Below are 23,962 nucleotides of genomic sequence, written 5' to 3' on the forward strand. Positions count from 1 at the left end.
ATCACAGTAGGCTAGATCACAGTAGGCTACATCACAGTAGGCTACATCACAGTAGGCTACATCACAGTAGACTACATCACAGTAGACTACATCACAGTAGGCTAGACCACAGTAGCCCACATCACAGTAGGCTAGACCACAGTAGGCTAGACCACAGTAGGCTACATCACAGTAGGCTACATCACAGTAGACTACATCACAGTAGACTAAATCACAGTAGGCTTCATTTTTCCAACTACATTTTAGACATTATTCACTGTTTTGCATCCAATTCCAACAACAATCTTGTTGTCTTTTAGGAATTCTCAAAAGTGCATTGGCCTGTCTGGTGTACAGGGTTTTGGAAAGAATTTGGTGTTGGGCATCCGATGGTGGTTTATCTGGCATCTGGCTTGGAACTAACCATCACGACCTTTCCTCGACACACAAAGTAACAGGTGAGAAAAATAATGGAGTTCGTAGTCTGTGTTATGGTTCCTACAGAGCCAAGCACTGTTTCATACAGAGCTGCGCCTCTAGAGGGAGTTGCGAGATGCTGAGCGGAAGACAGCTGAAGAGTGTGAGCGGTGGTGCTTCTAAGCTTGGAGAGAGGGGGAGAGGCAGGCAAAGGAGAAAGAAAACATCAGAAGAGGCGCAACGAGAGCGATATTTTGCGTTTATGTCTGTTTGTCATCACTGGACTGATCCCCCATTCTGACCACTCAAACCGTCAACGGTACCAGTGACTTCAATTCGGCCTATCCTGCCCAATATTGGTTTGTCTCATGCGGTCTAGTTTGGAGGGAAAGAAGCGAGAAGGATGATCACGGTGAGTCCTCTTTCCAGCGTGATCCGGCCGAGTATGCGCATGTTTAATAATGTAGGCTTCTTTATGCTGTTTAGGGAAGGCCAGACCTTACTAATGCTATCGTACACCCATTTGATTTGAGAAACGGGATTATTGCAATTCCATCAGTGCGTAATTGAGGGGTGTCGGCAGAATTGTATTTTATTAATATAGGGGTTGTGCGCCTGATACCTCTGTTTTTCGCAGTAGTGGCCCAGTGGGCTAATCGATCAGTGTTTCTTACGGCTCAATAATGTCAATAGCCCTGTATAAGCACTGATATTCAAAAAAAACATACAGTTAACGTTATAGGCTCTAATATCTTGATTTTTAAAATCGATGAGTTTGCAGGTTAGAGAAGCACACTAAAATGACTGCTGCCGTCTAGGCATCGCTGTCATAGCCACTAACTCAAAGGTCGCAGCTGCAGGAGGTACACGTCTAGAATGAATTACCAACCGCAGCACTTCTGTTTGTTGCCATGTTCGAGTTATTTCAAATGAAATATAGGCTAGGTCATCATAGTAGGAAGTAAAAAAAAAAATGATAGGGTAATGTTTTTGTAGGTTAGCCTACTGATGAGCCAGCCCTACAAAAAACAAATAAGGTGATGTGATGCGTTGGAATGTGGAATAGTCCACCAGATCCATCAAACTCTTTGCATTCTGGCAGAAGTGATTCATTGTCAATGGATGCAGTGTGTTCCTTGTACCGCAGCCGCTCAACAATTTCAACTCGTGCTCTGCTTTACCGTGCGGTGGTACTAACGGAAGCTTGGTTTTAGCTAGTTGAAAAGCGAAGCACGTGCTTCAAGTACGGCGAATGTGGGCTAGACATCCGGCAAAACAAAACACTTAGGCATCTGATGGACTTCGGGCATGACAGTCCACAGTTTGTAATGCCTGTCATGTGTTTATTGATTCATGGCATTTGTTTTGTCAGGGCCTGAGGCATGCCTGAATTTCCTCTCCCCACTCTGGTTGAACAACAAGACACATAAAACTACTTGGCGGGCGGGTGTGACATGCAACACTGTAGCCTACAAGTAAACTAGTCGCACACCGCTACTGTACAAAACACACCGTCAAAATGGTAATGTCTGTGATCTCTGTTATGGTTGTCACATAGGCAACACTGAACAGTTATGTAACGAGTGTGTGAATGCCGGCGATAATATAGCCCTCACATAGCCTTTGGATGCACTCTAATTCTATGTTATTAGGCTACACGGATGTTAGGCCTAGATACCATTAATAAAACATTTAGTCTATGCTGACATGACATTTTACATTGGCTATTAATTAAACCAGTCTGCAATAATAAATAGTCTATAACATACATAAACTGGGTGGTTCGAGCCCTGATTGCTGATTGGCTAACAGCCGTGGTATATCAGACGTATACCCCTGGTATGACAAAACATTTCTTTGTACTGCTCTAATTACGTTGGTAACCAGTTTCTAATAGCAGTAAGGCACCTCGGAGTTTGTGGTATATGGCAAATATACCATGGCTAAGAGCTGTATCCAGGCACTCCCCTTAGCCGTGGTATATTGGCCAAATATCACACCTCCTCGTGCATTATTGCTTAAATATGGCTGATGATGCGATTATCAAATATGTATTTACTTTGATGCGCTCCTCATAGGCTACAGCACAGTAGACTAAGCTAATAGAAATATAAGCTGTAATCGAACAACTTAAATAAGGATCTGATTAATAACAATTACGAATAGATGCCAATCTCAATGCACACGCTGTTTGCATTATGTAACGCCAGTGTGTCGCTGTCCGGTCGGTATGTCGTGCAAACGTCCCTAAGGAATAGCCCCCCCCATAGCCCCCCCACATTCTGTCCTAAAAGCGCCAGAGAGGTGGGAAAGGATTCACGCAGTATGTCTACAGCCACATACAAACAGAGATAATTGTAGCTCTTGAACGCCGTAACGATTGGCAACGTCAAGACATTTGCAATGGGGGCACTGGACGACCTTGTGCACGGGAGAGAACGGAGTTTTCGGAGCTGGAGGGGCTGTAGTAGCGTCCATTGACTGAAGGCAAATCTCATTGAACTCTCTTGATCCACCAGAAGCCACAATCAGCAGCCTGGACGGATACGTGCCAGAGAAGACATACTAGCCATCAGGAATAAAATCTATTTTTGCTTCAACAACACAACATGCCTTCCACACAACATGCCTTCCGACATGAGCGCCTGCTCATGTTCCCAGTTCCCACTAAAAATATGCAAGGATAGGCGATAGCAGCACATCAGCGTTGCGTTAAGTTGATAGAAGCCGTTCTGCACATTCAAGAGCTCGGGTTGTTTTGAGGCCTGTCTGTCCCTGCTATGTTCAGCTGATGCTAGCCTAATGAAGGTAATACTTATGGGACGACATCAGCTTTGATACTGAAGAGTCGTGATGGTGATCAATCTAATTATTCGGATCATTTTTATGATGTTAAAGGCAATGTGTTCTTTTGTTCTGCTGATTTAGGGAGAACTAGACATACAGTAGCCTAATAATTATATATAACCATATAGTAATAATAAATAATTATGTAAACCATACGCATATATGCCTTAGCTAGAGGTTGAACTAGTCTTACTATTATCGTGGATGGGTAGGCCTATAGCTCTTCACAGATGGTAAATCAGTAGTAGTGATTTGTAAGGTAAAGCACCTTTAACACGTTAGAAAAGCCTATAATGGGGATTCTCTTTCAATGTGCAATTATATCAGTGGCTAGATTTGTTGTGCTTGTGCCCAAATAGACCTCAATTTACAGGATTGAGGAGAAATCCCTTTATCTAATTGATTCAGGAAATGTAAGTCTGATGGGTCATTAGCCTTGATGGTGTACAGTGCCTTGCAAAAGTATTCATCCCCCTTGGCGTTTTTCCCATTTTGTTGCATTACAACCTGTAATTTAAATAGATTTTTATTTGGATTTCATGTCATGGATATACACAAAATAGTCCAAATTGGTGAAGTGAAATGAAAAAAAATAACTTGTTTAAAAAAATTATAAAAAAATACAAAACGGAAAAGTGGTGCGTGCATATGTATTCACCCCCTTTGCTATGAATCCCCTAAAATAAGATCTGGTGCAGCCAATTACCTTCAGAAGTCACATAATTAGATAAATAAGGTCCACCTGTGTGTAATTTAAGTGTCACATGATCTCAGTATATATACAGCTGTTCTGAAAGGCCCCAGAGTCTGCAACACCACTAAGCAAGGGGCACCACCAAGAAAGTTGCACCATGAAGACCAAGGAGCTCTCCAAACAGGTCAGGGACAAAGTTGTGGAGAAGTACAGATCAGGGTTGGGTTATAAAAAAATATCAGAAACTATGAACATCCCACGGAGCACCATTAAATCCATTATAAAAAAATGGAAAGAACATGGCACCACAACAAACCTGCCAAGAGAGGGCCGCCCACCAAAACTCACAGACCAAGTAAGGAGGGAAATAATCAGAGCGGCAACAAAGAGACCAAAGATAACCCTGAACAGAGCGGAGATTGGAGTATCTGTCCAAAGGACCACTTTAAGCCTTACACTCCACAGAGCTGGGCTTTACGGAATAGTGGTCAGAAAAAGCCATTGCCCTCTTACATCAAGATGTGCCGCTAGCGGAATGCCTCGCCAATATCCAATGATAGAGCGTGGCGCGAATTACAAACTCCTCAAAAATCCAAAAACTTCAATTTTTCAAACATATGACTATTTTACACCATTTTAAAGACAAGACTCTCTTTTATCTAACCACATTGTCCGATTTCAAAAAGGCTTTACAACGAAAGCAAAACATTAGATTATGTCAGGAGAGTACCCAGCCAGAAATAATCACACACCCATTTTTCAAGCTAGCATATAATGTCACAAAAAACAAAACCACAGCTAAATGCAGCACTAACCTTTGATGATCTTCATCAGATGACACTCCTAGGACATTATGTTATACAATACATGCATGTTTTGTTCAATCAAGTTCATATTTATATCAAAAACCAGCTTTTTACATTAGCATGTGACGTTCAGAACTAGCATACCCACCGAAAACTTCCGGTGAATTTACTAAATTACTCACGATAAACGTTCACAAAAAACATAACAATTATTTTAAGAATTATAGATACAGAACTCCTGTATGCAATCGCGGTGTCCGATTTTAAAATAGCTTTTCGGTGAAAGCACATTTTGCAATATTCTGAGTAGATAGCCCGGCCATCATGGCTAGCTATTTTGACACCCACCAAGTTTGGCACTCACCAAACTCAGATTTACTATAAGAAAAATTGGATTACCTTTGCTGTTCTTCGTCAGAATGCACTCCCAGGACTTCTACTTCAACACCCAATGTTGTTTTGGTTCCAAATAATCCATAGTTATATCCAAATAGCTGCGTTTTGTTCTTGCGTTCAAGACGCTATCCGAAGGGTGATGCGCCGGCGCGTATCGTGACAAAAAAATTCAAAATATTCTATTACCGTACTTCGAAGCATGTCAAACGCTGTTTAAAATCCATTTTTATGCGATTTTTCTCGTAAAATAGCGTTAATATTCCGACCGGGAGACCTTGTTTTCGTTCAAACACTGAAAATAGAAAATGGAGTCTTCACATGCATGCGCGCACCCGTGTCATTGTTCTCAGAACGACCACTTTCCAAAAGCCCTACTGTTTTTCGCCCAGGGACTGCAGAGTCATCATTCCCCGTTCTGGCGCCTTCTGAGAGCCTATGGGAGCCTTAGAAAATGTCACGTTACAGCAGAGATCCTCTATTTTCGATAAAGAGGCTATAGAAGGCCAAGAAATGGTCAGAGAGGGCACTTCCTGTATGGAATCTTTTCAGGTTTTGGCCTGCCATATGAGTTCTGTTATACTCACAGACACCATTCAAACAGTTTTAGAAACTTTAGGGTGTTTTCTATCCAAATCAAACAAGTATATGCATATTCTAGTTTCTGGGCAGGAGTAATAACTAGATTAAATCGGGTACGTTTTTTATCCGGCTGTGAAAATACGGCCCCCTATCCTAAACAGGTTAAAGAAAAAAATAAGCAAACACGTTTGGTGTTCGCCAAAAGGCATGTGGGAGACTCCCCCAACATATGGAAGAAGGTACTCTGGTCAGATGAGACTAAAATTGAGCTTTTTGGCCATCAAGGAAAACGCTATGTCTGGCGCAAACCCAACACCTCTCATCATCCCGAGAACACCATTCCCACAGTGAAGCATGGTGGTGGCAGCATCATGCTGTGGGGATGTTTTTCATCGGCAGGGACTGTGAAACTGGTCAGAATTGAAGATATGATGGATGGTGCTTAATACAGGGAAATTCTTGAGGGAAACCTGTTTCAGTTTTCCTTCCAGAGATTTGAGACTGGGACGGGGGTTCACCTTCCAGCAGGACAATGACCCTAAACATATTGCTAAAGCAACACTCGAGTGGTTTAAGGGGAAATGTCTTAGAATGGCCTAGTCGAAGCACAGACCTCGTACCACAGATTCACAATTCACAATTGGATTGACTTAAAGATTGCTGTACACCAGCAGAACCCATCCAACTTGAAGGAGCTGGAGCAGTTTTGCCTTGAATAATGGGCAAAAAACCCAGTGGCTAGATGTGCCAAGCTTATAGAGACATACCCCAAGAGACTTGCAGCTGTAGTTGCTGCCAAAGGTGGCTCTACAAAGTATTGACTTTTGGGGGGTGAATAGTTCTTTGAGGGGGGTGGGGGGGGTGAATAGTGCGCACTCAAGTTTTCATTTTTTTTTGTCTTATTTCTTGTTTGTTTCACAATAAAAAATATTTTGCATCTTCAAAGTGGTAGGCATGTTGTGTAAATCAAATGATACAAACCCCCCCAAAAAATCTATTTTAATTCCAGGTTGTAAGGCAACAAAATAGGAAAAATGCCAAGGGGGGGTGAATACTTCCTCAAGCCACTGTAAGGGGTTAGCTGCTCGGAATCAAAGTTGCCACTAAACCACAGATCTAGGTCCAGCTTGTCCTACCCTAATCTGTATTGGTAAACAGACGGAGGAGGGTAGTGATACAGGATGTCCATGATGGTTGCCCAATCTGATTAGTTTCCTGTGATCTTGTCTTCATCAGTGAGAGAATGAGTCAGTGATAATATTAATGTCTTCTGTGTTTCCTACCAGTGATGCCAGGCTCCCACCACCTGCTATCTCCTTTCTCTTTACATCTAACGAGTCAAGCCTCCAGACTGGTCTATGATGAAATGATAGACTAAACCTTGACAAAGGTTTCATTTGTGATGATTGTGGTGTTGTTGTCTGACATTTCTTTGAAGACATGTGTTGAGAATCGCTCTGCATCTCCAAATGATGATTATATAACTTCCATGTATGACTTGTTTTTTGCTGCTGGCACTGACTCATGACATAATTGTAGGGTTAATTGGATTTCTGGTTTTCTTACAAACACAACTCTTACTTCTACTGCCCTTCTAATTCCACCTCTATTTGTGTGTGTTTTGTGTCTCTCCTCCCAGACTCAGAAGCCCTGGAGATCATAGAGTATCCCCTAAACCTTTCACACCACTTGCTAGGTCCGAAGCTCTGGTCTGACAGACCCCTGGACCACACCCACCCACCCACACCCCTGCAGAACAGCGTCTGAAACCCCTCACTTCTTCAAACCTCTGCCCACTGGAATAAATGAGTGGACCTGCTGGAGAGGATAGGGCTGGGATATATACCAGAACCCACACAGGTAAAGTCCACAGTCATACTGGTGTCCGTAGAATAACAGGTGAACTGTTTTTTATAGGACATTAGGTTAGGATAAGACAAGTCAAGATTGTTGTCTTTTGTGGGGGTTTTTCTGTCGAATTTTCAGAAAGACTGTTGCATGTCTAGTTAAAGTTGACGGATTTATGAATGATTATTCAAACTCTTAACAGCCCCACCTGCCCTACACTGTGCTTCTCCCCCTTCCCTCCTACACAGAATGTCCTGGTTCAGCGGCTTCCTAGTGGCCAGAGTCGACAACCGCAAGACCGCGTGGGGGGAACGCAATGGCAAGAAGTCCAAGCAGAAGGGAGGCTCATCCCTCTGCAACCCGCGTTACATGAGCTGCCTGAGGGACCCGGACGCCATGGAGCCCCCCTCTGGAGCCCCCCTCAACACCCACCACTGCGGAGGGGGGGGCGGGGGGGGCAACTTCGGTGTGCGCTGCATCTGGCAAGAGGACCACTACGGCAAAGGCGGCGTCACCGGTGAAGGGGTGGGGCTCAAATCTGTCGACCTGGGCTTTGAGGACGGGGACCTGAAGGGGAGGAATGGGGGGGGTGGCGGGGAGGGGGGTGACGAGGGCCTCAATGGGGGAGGGGTGGTGACGGCGGCAGACTGCTGGCTGCGGGTGGTGCGGGTGTTCCAGTCCAAGAAGTTCCAGTCTCATAAGCTGGAGCTTCTGTACCAGCGCTACTTCTTCAGGCTCAACCAGAGCTCCCTCACCATGCTGATGGGGGTGCTAGTGATCGTGTGCGGCGTGATGCTGACCTTCCACTGTGTCCACGCGACCCCGGACGTGGCCTACTCCTCGGCCCTCTCCGTGGCCATGGCCCTGTTCATGGCACTCATGGTTGTGTGTAACCGGAACGGCTTCCACCAGGACTACATGTGGATGGTGAGCTACCTGGTTATCGGGGTCCTGTTGCTGATGCAGGTGTTCGGCGTGCTGATGGTGGCGCCTCGGAGCGCATCTGAGGGCATCTGGTGGTCTGTGTTCTTCATCTACATCATCTACACGCTGCTGCCTGTCAGGATGAGAGCAGCCGTGCTGAGCGGAGGGGTGCTCTCCACCATTCACCTGGTCACCACCTGGCAGTTCAACCAGGAAGACGTGTTCCTCTGGAAACAGGTAGGCTTCTTGGCCTACAGTGTGTTATATTCATTTATTAAGATTTTCCTAAGGCTGCAGTGAGTGTCTGCACGCTGAGACTTTGTGGTATCTGGGCCTTCCTCTTGGGCCTACAGCACAGGCTACAATATTATTATTGTGTCAGTGCAGGCGACCATGTGGTTCTAGTCTGACAAGTAGAGATAGGCATTTGGAAATGATTTCACTATTAGAAAAATAACACAGTAGTTTTTCGGATATCTGGATAGTCGAAATATAATATATATATATTCTTTTACTTCAATGAAGACTTGCTCGCTCGACTCAAGAGAGAGCCTGCTTGGAAGGGTGGGTGAGGGGTGAGAGAGGAGCAGGGGCCGGTGCGTGTGACTATGTGTGTGGCACGGAGGGAAAGAGAGAGATAGAAAGTAGCCAAACCGACTCATGCTAGTTAGACAAACTTTTTGCCGCCAAGTTTTATCTTATCACACCATCTGGTAGTGACTGTCTTGACTGCGTCAACTTGTTGTGAAGAAGCTAGCTAGCTACAGTCGCCAGCTAAGTTAGCCAGCTAGCTAGCTAAAGTTTGCAAGGCTAATTGAGGCTAACTGAGGCTATTTTGAGGCGTCCTTGCCTACAACTCACTTCACTTGCTACACATGGAGCCTCTGACTGTAGCGCCGCATTGATTGACCAACAATAACAACAAGCTACATGAGTGAAACGTGTGTAGGCTACCTGTGCAACTTTTTTTTATGGGCCACCGCATACTTTTTTTCTTCATAAAACGCAACATTTTATATAATGATCTCAAAAATGAATACTCTCCAAAAGTAGATCCAATACTAAAGTCCGTTCGGATATTGGAATATTCTAATAACCCTGCCCCTCCCTACTGACAATACATCGTTTTTTTGGCAGCTTGTATGAATGTGTTTCACTGTGTTTTGCTCAGTGGGTGGAACACTGTGTTTGTCGCTGTGTTGCCAGTAGATTTCTGAATGTTTTGTAGGCAGTGTGTGTGTGTGTGTGGCCTACTGTATGTTGTTTGTGCGTCATGCCAAGGACCCAGGGGCTAGCTGAAGGTCAATGGGCTGAATGAACCACCTCGGCCGGCCGGCCGGATGTGTGCGTGTTTGTGTGTATGTGTCTGCGTGCACATGCTCACACAGGCGGGTGTGTGTGTGTGTGTGTGTGCCAGAGAGAGAATACCATAGCCCATAATACTATTAAGCCGTATCACTCAGGTCTCTGTGCTCCCACACAAGGGACACTTTGTGCATTTTTACAAGGGTGGGGGTGCTGTATGGAGGCTGAGGCTGGGTGCATTCTGTACTACTGTAACTGTTGTGTAACTGTTTATGACCATTGGGGGAAGGTATAGGAAAGGAATAATGGGGAGACCATTCCACGAAAACAATAAGGGGACAAAATAACGTTTGGCCTAGTTCATGGTGGAATATTAGTCGTTACAATATTGTTTCCCCCCTTGATTTAAAACAACAGGATTTCTTCCCACTGGGAGAGTGCTCAGCCTCTGTAAAGGTTCACATTTTCAGAAGGCAATTGTACACGAAATGACTTCATGTCAGAATTCTAGGCTTTATATATACTAGTGACGGGGGGGGAAATCGATACAGTTACATATCAGGGTATTATTTTTGATGATATATCGTAGTATTTTTGGGGACAATATCGCAAAACTTTTTTTTGCGCTAGTCAGCTGTACCTGCTTCATTACTCTAGTATTATCCCTTCAGATCTTGTTCTCCATCATCTTTTTAAATAGCGAGCCAATTTGTTTTCAGCACTTTGATTTCCACGACTCGTCAAAACTCATTTTCTAATTGGCTGTCTCTTATCCCTCTGCAGCAAACACGATAAGCGATATGTTTGGAACAACGAAGACGCAATAAAATCACAGTATCGAATTGCAATACGTATAGAATTATGAGAATCGCAGTACATTGTATATGCACCTAAGTACGGTGATAATATCATATTATGAGGTCCTCTGGCAATTCTCAGCCCTGATATATAGACACTATAGACTCCATACACATTATATTTTGTAGAAAGCGTCATTGTTTACCAAAGGATGTTATTTAGGAAGAGGAAAAGGGAACCTTTTTGGTTACTATGAAAGAGAGCTAAGAGATAGTTTACAACCTCTCATACATTGAGGCTGAAATATACTAAGCTGTCACCTCTGACTAGACGAATGTCTATTATTGACGAGGCAGATGCTTGATTGTATTACTCAAGCCACTGTAAGGAAAGATCACTGCTCAAGAATATGGTAGCCCACCAGCATCTGTGTAACGTCTCTATTGTGCTATATGGTGAGAACTGGGCTACTGGGTATGTGCGGAATGGGATGGTGTTCTCAATGACCCCCACATCATGCATGTGACACAAAGCACATAGTGTTTTGTTTGCTGTGCTAAAGTGAACGAAGCTCCCTCTGAATGTCATCGTATATGTGTGTACATGGCTGTACAGTAATAAAGTGCCATCCATCACTTTTATATGCTTGTGTGCAAGTATTTCCCCTTTCTCCGATAACTCATTAACCTTGCTGGGATTCTGTTGGCGTCGTTAGCTACAGATAATGAATTTGTGAAATCGTTACACGCACACACGCACGCACGCACACACACACACACACACACACACACACACACACACACACACACACACACACACACACACACACACACACACACACACACAGTGGAATGACATTGTGGTATAATTAGGATGTAGGGTATGTTGCCTGCCTGCCTGCCTTTTGCGTGGCTGGCCTCACTCCGCCTGTCACTGATCCAAGCCCCCCCTGCTGAGAACATGGGCTGGATTAGAAATCTAGACCCAGGATGTGTTGGGGCCTTTGCTCTGCCATGGTCTATGTGTGTCACGCCCTGACCAGGTGAACTCTGCTATTTTGGTCAGGGTGTGGCATTTCTATGCTTTATTTTCTATGTTTTGGTTATAGCCTTTCTTTGTGTTTTATTTCTATGTTGGGCTCGGGGGTGATTTCCCAATCAGACAGCCGTCGCTTGTGAAGTCTGATTGGGAATCACATTTAAGTTCCTTTTCCCCCACGATGTTTGTGGGTTGTTGTCTCGTTATTTGAGCACGTAACGTATTGGCAGTTTTTCCTTGAGTTTGTGTACATGTTTAATTCTAGTGTGTTAAATAAACATGTATTCGCTCCCAGCTGCGTTTTGGTCCACTTCCTCATCTCCCGACGACAAACGTTACAGAACAACCCACCGAACCAGGACCAAGCAGCGGGAGGAAAAGGAGCGCGAGAGATGGGCTCGCGAGGGAAAGGAGTTCTGGACCTGGGAGGAGATCATGTCGGGGAAAGGACCCTGGCGGACGGACTCCCAGGTCGAGGAGGAAAAGCCAGCCGGTAGACGGATTCGCAGGCGGCGGTCGAGGAGGCCCGGAAAACAGCCCCAAGAAAATTTTGGGGGGGGGCTAATGGGGTGGTCCGGAAGGGCAGAGGAAGAGCCCAGACCACTGCTCTCGTGGGGGATGACGGCGGAGGAAGAGAAGGAGATGAGGCGTTTGATTGAGGACCTGCAGAGGGAAGATCTGGAGGAGGAGCCATGGTATGCTGAGTTGCGCGCTGTGTCGCCAGTGCGCCCGCACAGCCCGGTGCGTCCGGTGGCCATGCCCAGCACATGCCGTGCTAGGATGGGCATCCAGCCAGGACGAGTGGCTAAACCGGCTCCACGCTTCAGGTCACCAGTGCGTGTTCACAGTCCTGTCTGGCCCGTTCCTGTTCCCCGCACCAAGCCCACGGTGCGTGTCCCCAGTCCTGTCCGGCCCGTCCCTGCTCCCCGCACCAGGTTAGTGGTGCGTGTCCCCAGTCCTGTCTGGCCCGTCCCTGCTCCCCGCACCAAGTCAGTGGTGCGTGTCCCCAGTCCGGTCCGGCCCGTCCCTGCTCCCCGCACCAAGTCAGTGGTGCGTGTCCCCAGTCCTGTCCGGCCCGTCCCTGCTCCCCGCACCAGGTTAGTGGTGCGTGTCCCCAGTCCTGTCCGGCCCGTCCCTGCTCCCCGCACCAGGTTAGTGGTGCGTGTCCCCAGTCCTGTCTGGCCCGTCCCTGCTCCCCGCACCAGGTTAGTGGTGCGTGTCCCCAGTCCGGCCCGGCCCGTCCCTGCTCCCCGCACCAGGTTAGTGGTGCGTGTCCCCAGTCCTGTCCGGCCCATCCCTGTTCCCCGCACCAAGCCCACGGTGCGTGTCCACAGTCCTGTCCGGCCCGTCCCTGTTCCCCGCACCAAGCCCACGGTGCGTGTCCACAGTCCTGTCCGGCCCGTCCCTGTTCCCCGCACCAAGCCCACGGTGCGTGTCCACAGTCCTGTCCGGCCCGTCCCTGTTCCCCGCACCAAGCCCACGGTGCGTGTCCACAGTCCGGCACGGCCCGTGTCTGGTCCACCGGTGCCCAATCATGTTCCGGTCGACGGCTCCGCTCCGGAGCCTGAGCATGCCGCTCCACAGTGGTCCAGTCCGGGCCAGAGGGGTAGGGCTAGGGTGGAGGCAGGGGGAGAAACACGCCCGGGGCCAGAGCCTCCACCGAGGGTGAGGCGCCCACCCGGGTCCCCCCCTAATAGACTTTAGTTTGGTGCGCCGGGAGTACGCACCGTTGGAGGGGGGGTACTGTCACGCCCTGACCAGGTGAACTCTGCTATTTTGGTCAGGGTGTGGCATTTCTATGCTTTATTTTCTATGTTTTGGTTATAGCCTTTCTTTGTGTTTTATTTCTATGTTGGGCTCGGGGGTGATTTCCCAATCAGACAGCCGTCGCTTGTGAAGTCTGATTGGGAATCACATTTAAGTTCCTTTTCCCCCACGATGTTTGTGGGTTGTTGTCTCGTTATTTGAGCACGTAACGTATTGGCAGTTTTTCCTTGAGTTTGTGTACATGTTTAATTCTAGTGTGTTAAATAAACATGTATTCGCTCCCAGCTGCGTTTTGGTCCACTTCCTCATCTCCCGACGACAAACGTTACAATGTGGAAATAAGACCTCTTCTTCACTCACTGGCACTGTAGCCTTTTTACAATTTTTTTTAATGGCTTTGGCAGTGTTTTCACAAGTATGTGGTACATTTTCACAACTCTTAGTACAAAACTCCAAACTGTTCACACTTGTAACGCAGCCAGTCCTTCATTCAAAACCTGTCACTGTGCATTCATTTGGATTGTAAACATTTCTCACCACACCACCATTTATTCAACATAAGTTTATTGTGAAATGTAATGAGAACATGGGTTTAATCACCCAAACACAACATAAGGATATCTTCTCAATTTAGTAGTTTTAACTACCAGTTAATCCAATAGCAAACAATGCAAGACACGTGTTTTAAATCGTCCTTAGAAGTACTGAAAGTAATATGCCACAATACTGTAAATTACACAGTTTTCACATTAGGCAACACACTTACATTACCCAATAATATCTATCCAATGTGTAATCAAAAGTGTGCTCAAGGAAGACATTCTCTACAATCATTAATGCAAAAAAAACCCCGTTATTTTTCAGATATAATTGCAACATTGGTACATGTATGTAATCACATGTAAGAAATTAAATGAAACAAATGAAATTAATGAAAATTAAACAGCGTTTAGCACGCATTCATTTGCATCAAGCCTGTCTTGAGCATTTAGCCATAAATTCTCATCCACCTCACAGTGAATGTCCTCATTGTTCATGCACTGTGGGATAAACCTTTTGGAATGGTGAATCCAAGATTGACATTGGTCTGCATTGATGTCGTCGCATGCCTCTTCCATGGCCAGAAGGAGGGTGACACGCTCATGGGGATGGCGATTGTATACCTTCCACCTCCATGCTGAAAAAATTCCTCAGTAGGGTTGAGGAAAGGAGAGTATGGGGGCAGGTATAGATTGGGTTACAGATCGGAGATGAGTCCGAAACCATGCGTGAACCACCTCTGCATGATGGAACCTGACGTTCTCCCACACAATGACATAGGTGACCCCTTCACCTTGACAGGCCTGCTCAATTTCATTGAGAAATACAATGAGGTTTGCAGCGTTGTAGGATCCAAGTAATGGCCTACGTCCTACCACACCATCTTCAGAGGTAGCTGCGCACATGGAGATGTTTCCCCCACGTTGTCCAGGCACTTGGACGGTCGCCCGTTGGCCAATGTGCTTCCGCCCACGGCGACGAGTTTTGGCCAGGTTGAAGCCCGCTCCATCGACAAAGATATACTTGTGATGGTTCACAGCAGCATCAAGCACCATCACCTTCTAAAAATATATTTTGGTTATTTATTTTTTACAATATAGTTCTAATATGGAGTTGTCAAGTAGCATGTGCATCAAACAGTAACTGTAATACAGTATATAGTGGTGTACCTGAACATACGCGGCCCGCAATTGTTTCACCCGGTTGTTGTTTCTCTCAAAAGGCACCAGGTAAATGTGTTTCATAGATACCTGCTGCCTCTTCAAAAGGCAGGTGATTGTTGGTAGGCTGATGGATGTCACATTGGCCTAAGGTGTCATCATTCTCCTCAATGGCCTGCTCTATTTCGGAAGCCATATGTCATTCCTGGCCCTTACCATTTTCACCACTGCCCACCCCTGCTGGTCGGTCAGCACACGGCCACGGACACCAACATGGGTTCTTCTGTCAATTCTGAGGTTAGAACAGAGTATACTGTCAATAGATCATACTGGAAGAATAATGTAACATGTTTTGGGAATTTACATGCGTTACAGTGTTATTTACTGTAAATATAATGGTAAAGCATAGTGCATATCCTGCAGACTTCTTGGTGAAATGTTCTCACGATCGAATTGACAGATGATCTTTTCAGATTGGGGGGGGAACTAATCTGGCAGCCTCTGTTTACCCCATGGTCAACCAAGATGGCCCGGACTTCATTAGACACAACAGTTCCACGCCGTTTGCCTCCCTCTCTCTGATGCCCACCTCTTTGAAAGGGCCCATACCCACCTCTTTGACCTCTTTGACAGGACCCATACCCACCTCTTTGACCTCTTTGACAGGGCCCATACCCACCTCTTTGACCTCTTTGACAGGGCCCATACCCACCTCTTTGACCTCTTTGACAGGGCCCATACCCACCTCTTTGACCTCTTTGACAGGGCCCATACCCACCTCTTTGACCTCTTTGACAGGACCCATGCCCACCTCTTTGACGGGCCCCTTGTACACGAGCTCTTTGATTTCCTCCTCTCCCATGCTGTCTGTCCTGTTCCATGTTGAAAGAAATTGCAAGTGTTCACATACCTTCTTTTATATGATGACCAAATCATTTAGCAATCATTTACATTTACGTCATTTAGCAGACGCTCTTATCCAGAGCGACTTACAAATTGGTGCATTCACCTTATGATATCCAGTGGAACAACCACTTTACAACAGTACATCAATATATTTTGGGGGGGGGGGTAGAAGGATTACTTAATCCTATCCCAGGTATTCCTTAAAGAGGTGGGGTTTCAGGTGTCTCCGGAAGGTGGTTATTGACTCCGCTGTCCTGGCGTCGTGAGGGAGCTTGTTCCACCATTGGGGTGCCAGAGCAGCGAACAGCTTTGACTGGGCTGAGCGGGAACTGTGCTTCCGCAGAGATAGGGAGGCGAGCAGGCCAGAGGTGGATGAACGCAGTGCCCTTCTTTGGGTGTAGGGACTGATCAGAGCCTGAAGGTACGGAGGTGCCGTTCCCCTCACAGCTCTGTAGGCAAGCACCATGGTCTTGTAGCAGATGCGAGCTTCAACTGGAAGCCAGTGGAGTGTGCGGAGGAGCGGGGTGACGTGAGAGAACTTGGGAAGATTGAACACCAGACGGGCTGCGGCATTCTGGATGAGTTGTAGGGGTTTAATGGCACAGGCAGGGAGCCCCGCCAACAGCGAGTTGCAGTAATCCAGACGGGAGATGACAAGTGCCTGGATTAGGACCTGCGCCGCTTCCTGTGTGAGGCAGGGTTGTACTCTGCGAATGTTGTAGAGCATGAACCTACAGGATCGGGTCACCGCCTTGATGTTAGCGGAGAACGACAGGGTGTTGTCCAGGGTCACGCCAAGGCTCTTAGCACTCTGGGAGGAGGACACAATGGAGTTGTCAACCGTGATGGCGAGATCATGGAACGGGCAGTCCTTCCCCGGGAGGAAGAGCAGCTCCGTCTTGCCGAGGTTCATCTTGAGGTGGTGATCCGTCATCCACACTGATATGTCTGCCAGACATGCAGAGATGCGATTCGCCACCTGGTTATCAGAAGGGGGAAAGGAGAAGATTAATTGTGTGTCGTCTGCGTAGCAATGATAGGAGAGACCATGTGAGGATATGACAGAGCCAAGTGACTTGGTGTATATCGAGAATAGGAGAGGGCCTAGAACTGAGCCCTGGGGGACACCAGTGGTGAGAGCACGTGGTGCGGAGACGGATTCTCGCCACGCCACCTGGTAGGAGCGACCTGTCAGGTAGGATGCAATCCAAGAGTGAGCCGCGCTGGAGATGCCCAACTCGGAGAGGGTGGAGAGGAGGATCTGATGGTTCACAGTATCAAAGGCAGCAGATAGGTCTAGAAGGATGAGAGCAGAGGAGAGAGAGTTAGCTTTAGCAGTGCGGAGAGCCTCCGTGACACAGAGAAGAGCAGTCTCAATTGAATGACCAGTCTTGAAACCTGACTGATTTGGATCAAGAAGGTCATTCTGAGAGAGATAGCAAGAGAGCTGGCCAAGGACGGCACGCTCAAGAGTTTTGGAGAGAACTTTACAAACACACATTCTATTTCTGTAGTTCTCAAAATCCATATATAATAGACAAACCAGTTGAAAGTCTATAGGTTTACCAAACAGTTAAGTGGTTAACCATTAAGCACAGTTGGATTAAGTGATGGTCAAATGTATTTAAACAAATGAGAAGAAAATCATATGAAAAGCATTGTGAGCATTGCATTGTGAAAGGCAATTCCTTTATATGAAAGGTATTTCTAGATGAAACACTGATTAGGTTTGGTGGAAAAGTTACTGTGTGATTTTGTGTGTTGTACTTAGTTAATTGAAAATGGCTTAGAGTTTTGAAAATACAGCCTTTTTTGGTGATCTGTTTTGAATTTTGTACTAAGAGTTGTGAAATTTTACCACATACTTGTACCAAAGTGATAAAAAAATGTAATGTGTGTGTTTGTGTGTGTGTGTGTGTGTGTGTGTGTGTGTGTGTGTGTGTGTGTGTGTGTGTGTGTGTGTGTGTGTGTGTGTGTGTGTGTGTGTGTGTGTGTGTGTGCCTGTGCCATGTGCGTGGGCACATGTGTGCATTTCTGTGTAGGTTGAGAGGACTGCACATATTGTTTCCATTTACAATAATGGAGGGTTCAGCGTTCTCTTAAAGACCTTAGTGGGTAGTTGCTGTGTGTGCGTGCACGTGTGTGTGAAATTGCAATCCCAATGCAACTCGTATACGTTTTTAAACACTGTAATAATTGCTATTCAGGCTTTATGAAAATCCTGGAATAGCTTTACTGCTATCTGGGAGGTAAAGGCCAATTCAGGGCATCTCCAGGCCAAACCCTATCCCCAAATGCTAGACTACGGTTACAAAGGGAGGTTATATTACTGGAAACTTTAGAAGTTTACCAATAAACTACCAGACTTTTGGTATCTTTCAAAGATGTTATGTAATTTATCACAAGACATCTAGTGGCCCTTTTTGGTGCTGCAAATCAAATCACATTTTATTGGTCACATGGTTCGTAAACAACAGGTGTAGACTAACAGTGAAATGCAACTATGCAGAGTTAAAGATGAAAATAAATAAATAATAATACTCAAAATAATGACACAAGGAATAAATACACAGTGAATAACGAGTAACAATAAGTAAAAACAACAACGCTATATACCACTACCGAGTCGATGTGCAGGGGTACGAGGTAATTAAGGTAGCTACAGTGCATTCACAAAGTCTTCAGACCCCTTCACTTTTTCCACATTTTGTTATGTTTTCCCTTATCAATCTACACACAATACCCCATAACGACAAAGCAAAAACAGTTTTTTAGAAATTTTTGCAAATGTATTAAAAATAAAAAACTGAAATAATCCATTTACATACAGTACCAGTCAAAAGTTTGGACACACCTACTCATTCAAGGGTTTTTCTTTATTTTTACTATTTTTTTATATTATAGAAAAGTAGTGAAGACATCAAAGCTATGAAATAACACATATGGAATCATGCAGTAATCAAAAAAGTGTTTAATAAATCAAAATATATTTTATATGTTAGATTCTTCTTCCTTGATGACAGCATTGCACACTCATGGCATGCTCACCCAGCTTCATGAGGAATGCTTTTCCAACAGTCTTGAAGGAGTTTCCACATATGCTGAGCACTTGTTGGCTGCTTTTACTTCACTCTGCGGTCCAACTCATCCCAAACCATCTCAATTGGGTTGAGGTCGGGGGTTGTGGAGGCCAGGCTATCTGATGCAGCACTCCATCACGCTCCTTCTTGGTCAAATAGCCCTTACACAGCCTGGAGGTGTGGCCCAAGCAAGTCTCTTCTTATTATTGGTGTCCTTTAGTGGTGGTTTCTTTGCAGCAATTTGACCATGAAGGCCTGTTTCACACGGTCTCCTCTGAACAGTTGATGTTGAGATGTGTCTGTTACTTGAACTCTGATTTGGGCTGCAATTTCTGAGGTGCAGTTAACTCTAATGAACTTTTCCTCTGTAGCAGAGGTAACTCTGGGTCTTCCTTTCCTGTGGAGGTCCTCATGAGAGCCAGTTTCATCATAGCGCTTGATGGTTTTTGCAACTGCACTTGAATAATTTTATGGATTGACTGACCTTCATGTTTTAAATTAATGATGGACTGTTGTTTCTCTTTGCTTATTCAAGCTGTTCTTGCCATAATATGGACTTGGTATTTTACCAAATAAGGCTATCTTCTGTGTACCACCCCTACCCTGTCACAACACAACTGATTGGCTGAAACTCATTAAGGAAAGAAATTCCACAAATTAACTTTTAACAAGGCACACCTGTTAATGGAAATGCATTCCAGGTGACTACCTCATGAAGCTGGTTGTGATAATGCCAAGAGTGTGCAAAGCTGTCATCAAGGCTGTCATCAAAAATATATTTTGATTTGTTTAACACTTTTTTTGGTTACCTGAAGCCACTCCTGCGTTGTCTTGGCTGTGTGCTTAGGGTTGTTGTCCTGTTAGAAGGGGAACCTTCGCCCCAGTCTGAGGTCCAGTGCGTTCTGGTGCAGGTTTTCATCAAGGATCTCTCTGTACTTTGCGCTCTTCATCTTTCCCTTGATCCTGACTAGTCTCCCAGTCCCTGCCGCTGAATAACATCCCCACAGCATGATGCTGCCACCACCATGCTTCACCGTAGTGATGGTATTGGCCAGGTGATGAGCCGTGCTTGGTTTCCTCCAGACATAGCACTTGGTATTCAGGCCAAAGAGTACAATCTTGGTTTCATCAGACCAGAGAATCTTTTCTCATGGTCTGAGAGTCCTTTAGGTGCCTCCAAGCGGGCTGTCATGTGCCTTTTATTGAGTGGCGGCTTCCGTCTGGCTACCCTTTCATAAAGGCCTGATTGGTGGAGTGCAGCAGAGATGATTGTCCTTCTGGGAGGTTCTCCGATCTCCACAGAGGAACTCTGGAGCTCTGTCAGAGTGACCATTGGGTTCTTGGTTACCTCTCTGACCAAGGCCCTTCACCCCGATTGCTCAGTTTGGCCGGGTGGCCAGCTCTAGGAAGAGTCTTGGTGGTCCCAAACTTCTTCCAATTAAGAATGATAGAGGCCACTGTGTTCTTGGGGACCTTCAATGCTGCAGACATTTTTTGGTACACTTCCCCAAATCTGTGCCTCGATACAACCCTGTCTCTGAGCTCTAAGGACAATTCCCTTCTACCTCATGGCTTGGTTTTTGCTCTGACATGCACTGTCAACTGTGGGACCTTATATAGACAGGTTTTAACCTTTCCAAATCATGTCCAATCAATTGAATTTAACACAAGTGGACTCCAATCAAGTTGTAGAAACATTTCAAGGATGATCAATGGAAACAGGATGCGCCTGAGCTCAATTACGAGTCTCATAGCAAAGGGTCTGAATACTTATGTAAATAAGGTATTCTTTTTTTATATACATTTGCAAAAATTTCTACACCTGTTTTCGCATTGTCGTTATTGGGGTATTGTGCGTAGATTTGATTTATTTAATCCATTTTAGAATAAGGCTGTAACGTAGCAAAATGTGGAAAAAGTGAAGGTGTCTGAATACTTTCCAAATGCACTGTATGTACTGTACATATAGGTAGGGGTAAAGTGACTAGGTAACAGGATAGCTAATAGACAGTAGCAGCAGCGTATGTGGTGAGTGTGAAAGTGTGTTTGTGTGTGGCGACAGTATGCATGTGTGCACATGTTGCGTATGTGTGTGTTGGGCTGTCAGTGTGTGTGAGTGTGTGGGTAGAATACAGTGTGTGTGCATAGAGTTAGTGCAAGAGAGTCAGTGCAAAAAAAGGTTGAAGCAAGGTAATCCGGGTAGCCATTTGATTAGCTATTTAGCAGTCTTGTTTAGAAGTCTGCTGGGTTGGGGGTTGAAGCTGTTCAGCGTCCTGTTGGTTCCAGACTTGGTACCGCTTGCCTTGCGGTAACAGTCTATGGCTTTGGTGGCTGGAGTCTTTGACAATTTTAGGGGCCTTCCTCTGACACCGCCTGGTATAGAGGTCTTGGATTGTAGGGAGCTGTAACTGGGTTGTACTCACCACCCTCTGTAGCGCCTTGCAGTTGAATGCCTTGCAGTTGCCATACCAAGCGGTGATGCAGCCAGTCAAGATGCTCTCAATGGTGCAACTGTATAACCTTTGGTGGATCTGAGGGCCCATGCCAAATCTTTTCAGCCTCCTGAGGGGGTTGAAGCAGTTGAAGGTCCTGTTGGTTCCAGACTTGGTGCACTGGTACTGCTTGCCATGCGGTAGCACGGAGAACAGTCTATGGCTTGGGTGGCTGGAGTCTTTGACAATTTTTGGGGCCTTACTCTGACACCGCCTGGTATAGAGGTCCTGGATGGTAGGGAGCTCGGCCCCAGTGATGTACTGGGTTGTACTCACCACCCTCTGTAGCGCCTTGCAGTTGGATGCCTTGCAGTTGCCGTACCAAGCGGTGATGCAGCCAGTCAAGATGCTCTCAATGGTGCAGCTGTATAACTTTTGGAGGATCTCAAGGCCCATGCCAAATCTTTTCAGCCTCTTGAGGGGGAAGGAGCGTTGTTGTTCCCACTTCACGACTGTGTTGGTGTGTTTGGACAATGGTAATGTGGACACAGAGGATTTTAAAGCTCTTGACCTGCTCCACTACAGCCCCATCGATGTGGATGGGGGTGTGCCTTTCCCTCCGCTTCCTGTAGTCCACGATCAGCTCCTTTTTCTTGCTGACGTTGAGGGAGTGTCACGACTTCCGCCAAAGTCGGTTCCTCTCCTTGTTCGGGCGGCATTTGGCGGTCGACGTCACCGGTCTTCTAGCCATCGCCAATCCACCTTTCATTTTCCATTTGTTTTGTCTTGTTTCCCCACACACCTGGTTTACATTTCCCTCATTACTTGTCGTGTATTTAACCCTCTGTTCCTCCCATGTCTGTGTGTGAGGTTGTTTATTGTTAAGGTTGGCACGCTTCCGGCTGGTTTGCGCCGGGTTTTGTTTTCCTCCTGCTCGGTGTGCGCCCAGTGTAAGGCTCCTAGGCACCTGCCCAGAGGTAAGCTACACCCCTTACCCGTTCCACAACAGCCTTGGTCGCACCTGTCGGGGATTTCCTTACCGATCTTCCTCCTTCACAGGATAACACTACGATCCTGGTCGTTGGGGACCGGTTTTCTAAGTCCTGCCGTCTCCTCCCTCTGCCCGGTCTCCCTACGGCTCTACAGACTGTGGAGGCCTTGTTTACACACGTCTTCCGGCACTACGGGGTGCCTGAGGATATAGTGTCTGGTTGGGGTCCCCAGTTCACGTCGAGGGTCTGGAGGGCGTTCATGGAACGTCTGGGAGTCTCGATCAGCCTCACCTCGGGTTTCCACCCCGAGAGTAACGGGCAGGTGGAGAGAGTTAACCAGGATGTGGGTAGGTCTTATTGCCAGGACCGGCCGGGGGAGTGGGCGGCGTTTGTGCCCTGGGCAGACATAGCCCAGAACTCGCTCCGCCACTCCTCTACTAACCTCTCCCCCTTCCAGTGCGTACTGGGGTACCAGCCGGTTCTGGCGACTTGGCATCAGAGTCAGATCGAGGCTCCTGCAGTGGACGACTGGTTCAGGCGTGCGGAGGAGACATGGGATGCTGCTCATGTTCACCTTCAGCGGGCCGTGCTGCGCCAGAAAGCCAGCGCAGACCGTCACCACAGTGAGGCCCCGGTGTTCGCACCGGGGGACCAGGTCTGGCTCTCGACCCGAAACCTGCCCCTCCGCCTGCCCTGCTGGAAGCTGCGGCCGCGGTTTGTGGAGCCATTTAAAGTCCTGAGGAGACTGAACAAGGTTAGTTACAGGTTACAACTTCCCCCCGATTATCGTATTAACCCCTCGTTCCATGTGTCTCTCCTCAGGCCGGTGGTGGCTGGCCCGCTCCAGGAGTCTGAGGTGCGGGAGGTTCCTCCGCCCCCTCTGGACATCGAGGGGGCCCCGGCGTATTCCGTTCGCTCCATACTGGATTCAAGGCGTCGGGCGAGGGGCCTTCAGTACTTCGTGGAGTGGGATGGGTACGGTCCGGAGAAGAGATGCTGGGTTCCGGTGGAGGACGTGTTGGAACCTTCAATGCTTCGGGAGTTCCACCGTCTCCGTCCGGATCGCCCTGCACCTCGCCCTCCGGGTCGTCCCCGAGGCCGGTGTCGACACGCTGCTGGAGACGCGCGTCAAGGGGGGGGGGTACTGTCATGACTTCCGCCAAAGTCGCTTCCTCTCCTTGTTCGGGCTGGCGTTCGGCTGTTGACGTCACCGGTCTTCTAGCCATCGCCGATACACCTTTCATATTTCATTTGTTTTGTCTTGTTTTCCCACACACCTGGTTTTCATTTAGCCTCATTACTTGTCGTGTATTTAACCCTCTGTTCCACCCATGTCTGTGTGTGAGATTCTTTATTGTTAAAGTTGGCACGCTTCTGGCTGGTTTGCGCCAGGTTTTGTTTTATTACCCGTGCTTTGTGGCAGCCGGTACTTTGTACTTGGGTTTAGTACTTTG

The 23,962-nt window shown here is 46.7% G+C and overlaps 1 protein-coding gene across 2 annotated transcripts in view; it reads left to right on the plus strand.

Annotated features, from left to right (window-relative positions):
* The first annotated feature begins 533 nt into the window (after positions 1-533).
* adcy6a (adenylate cyclase 6a) overlaps positions 534-23,962 on the plus strand; it is a 58,334-nt gene continuing 34,905 nt past the window's right edge. The window contains exons 1-3 of one of the 2 annotated variants that reach the window (XM_029719948.1): positions 534-808; positions 7,358-7,578; positions 7,815-8,727. In XM_029719948.1, the coding sequence (XP_029575808.1) occupies positions 7,816-8,727 (912 nt within the window). In that variant the 5' untranslated portion in view covers positions 534-808; positions 7,358-7,578; position 7,815. Of the gene's footprint in view, positions 809-2,715; positions 3,205-7,357; positions 7,579-7,814; positions 8,728-23,962 lie in introns of those variants that run through there. The other variant, XM_029719949.1, reaches the window with a different exon arrangement.

Source organism: Salmo trutta, chromosome 28, assembly GCF_901001165.1.
Source record: "Salmo trutta chromosome 28, fSalTru1.1, whole genome shotgun sequence".
Lineage (NCBI taxonomy): Eukaryota > Metazoa > Chordata > Actinopteri > Salmoniformes > Salmonidae > Salmo > Salmo trutta.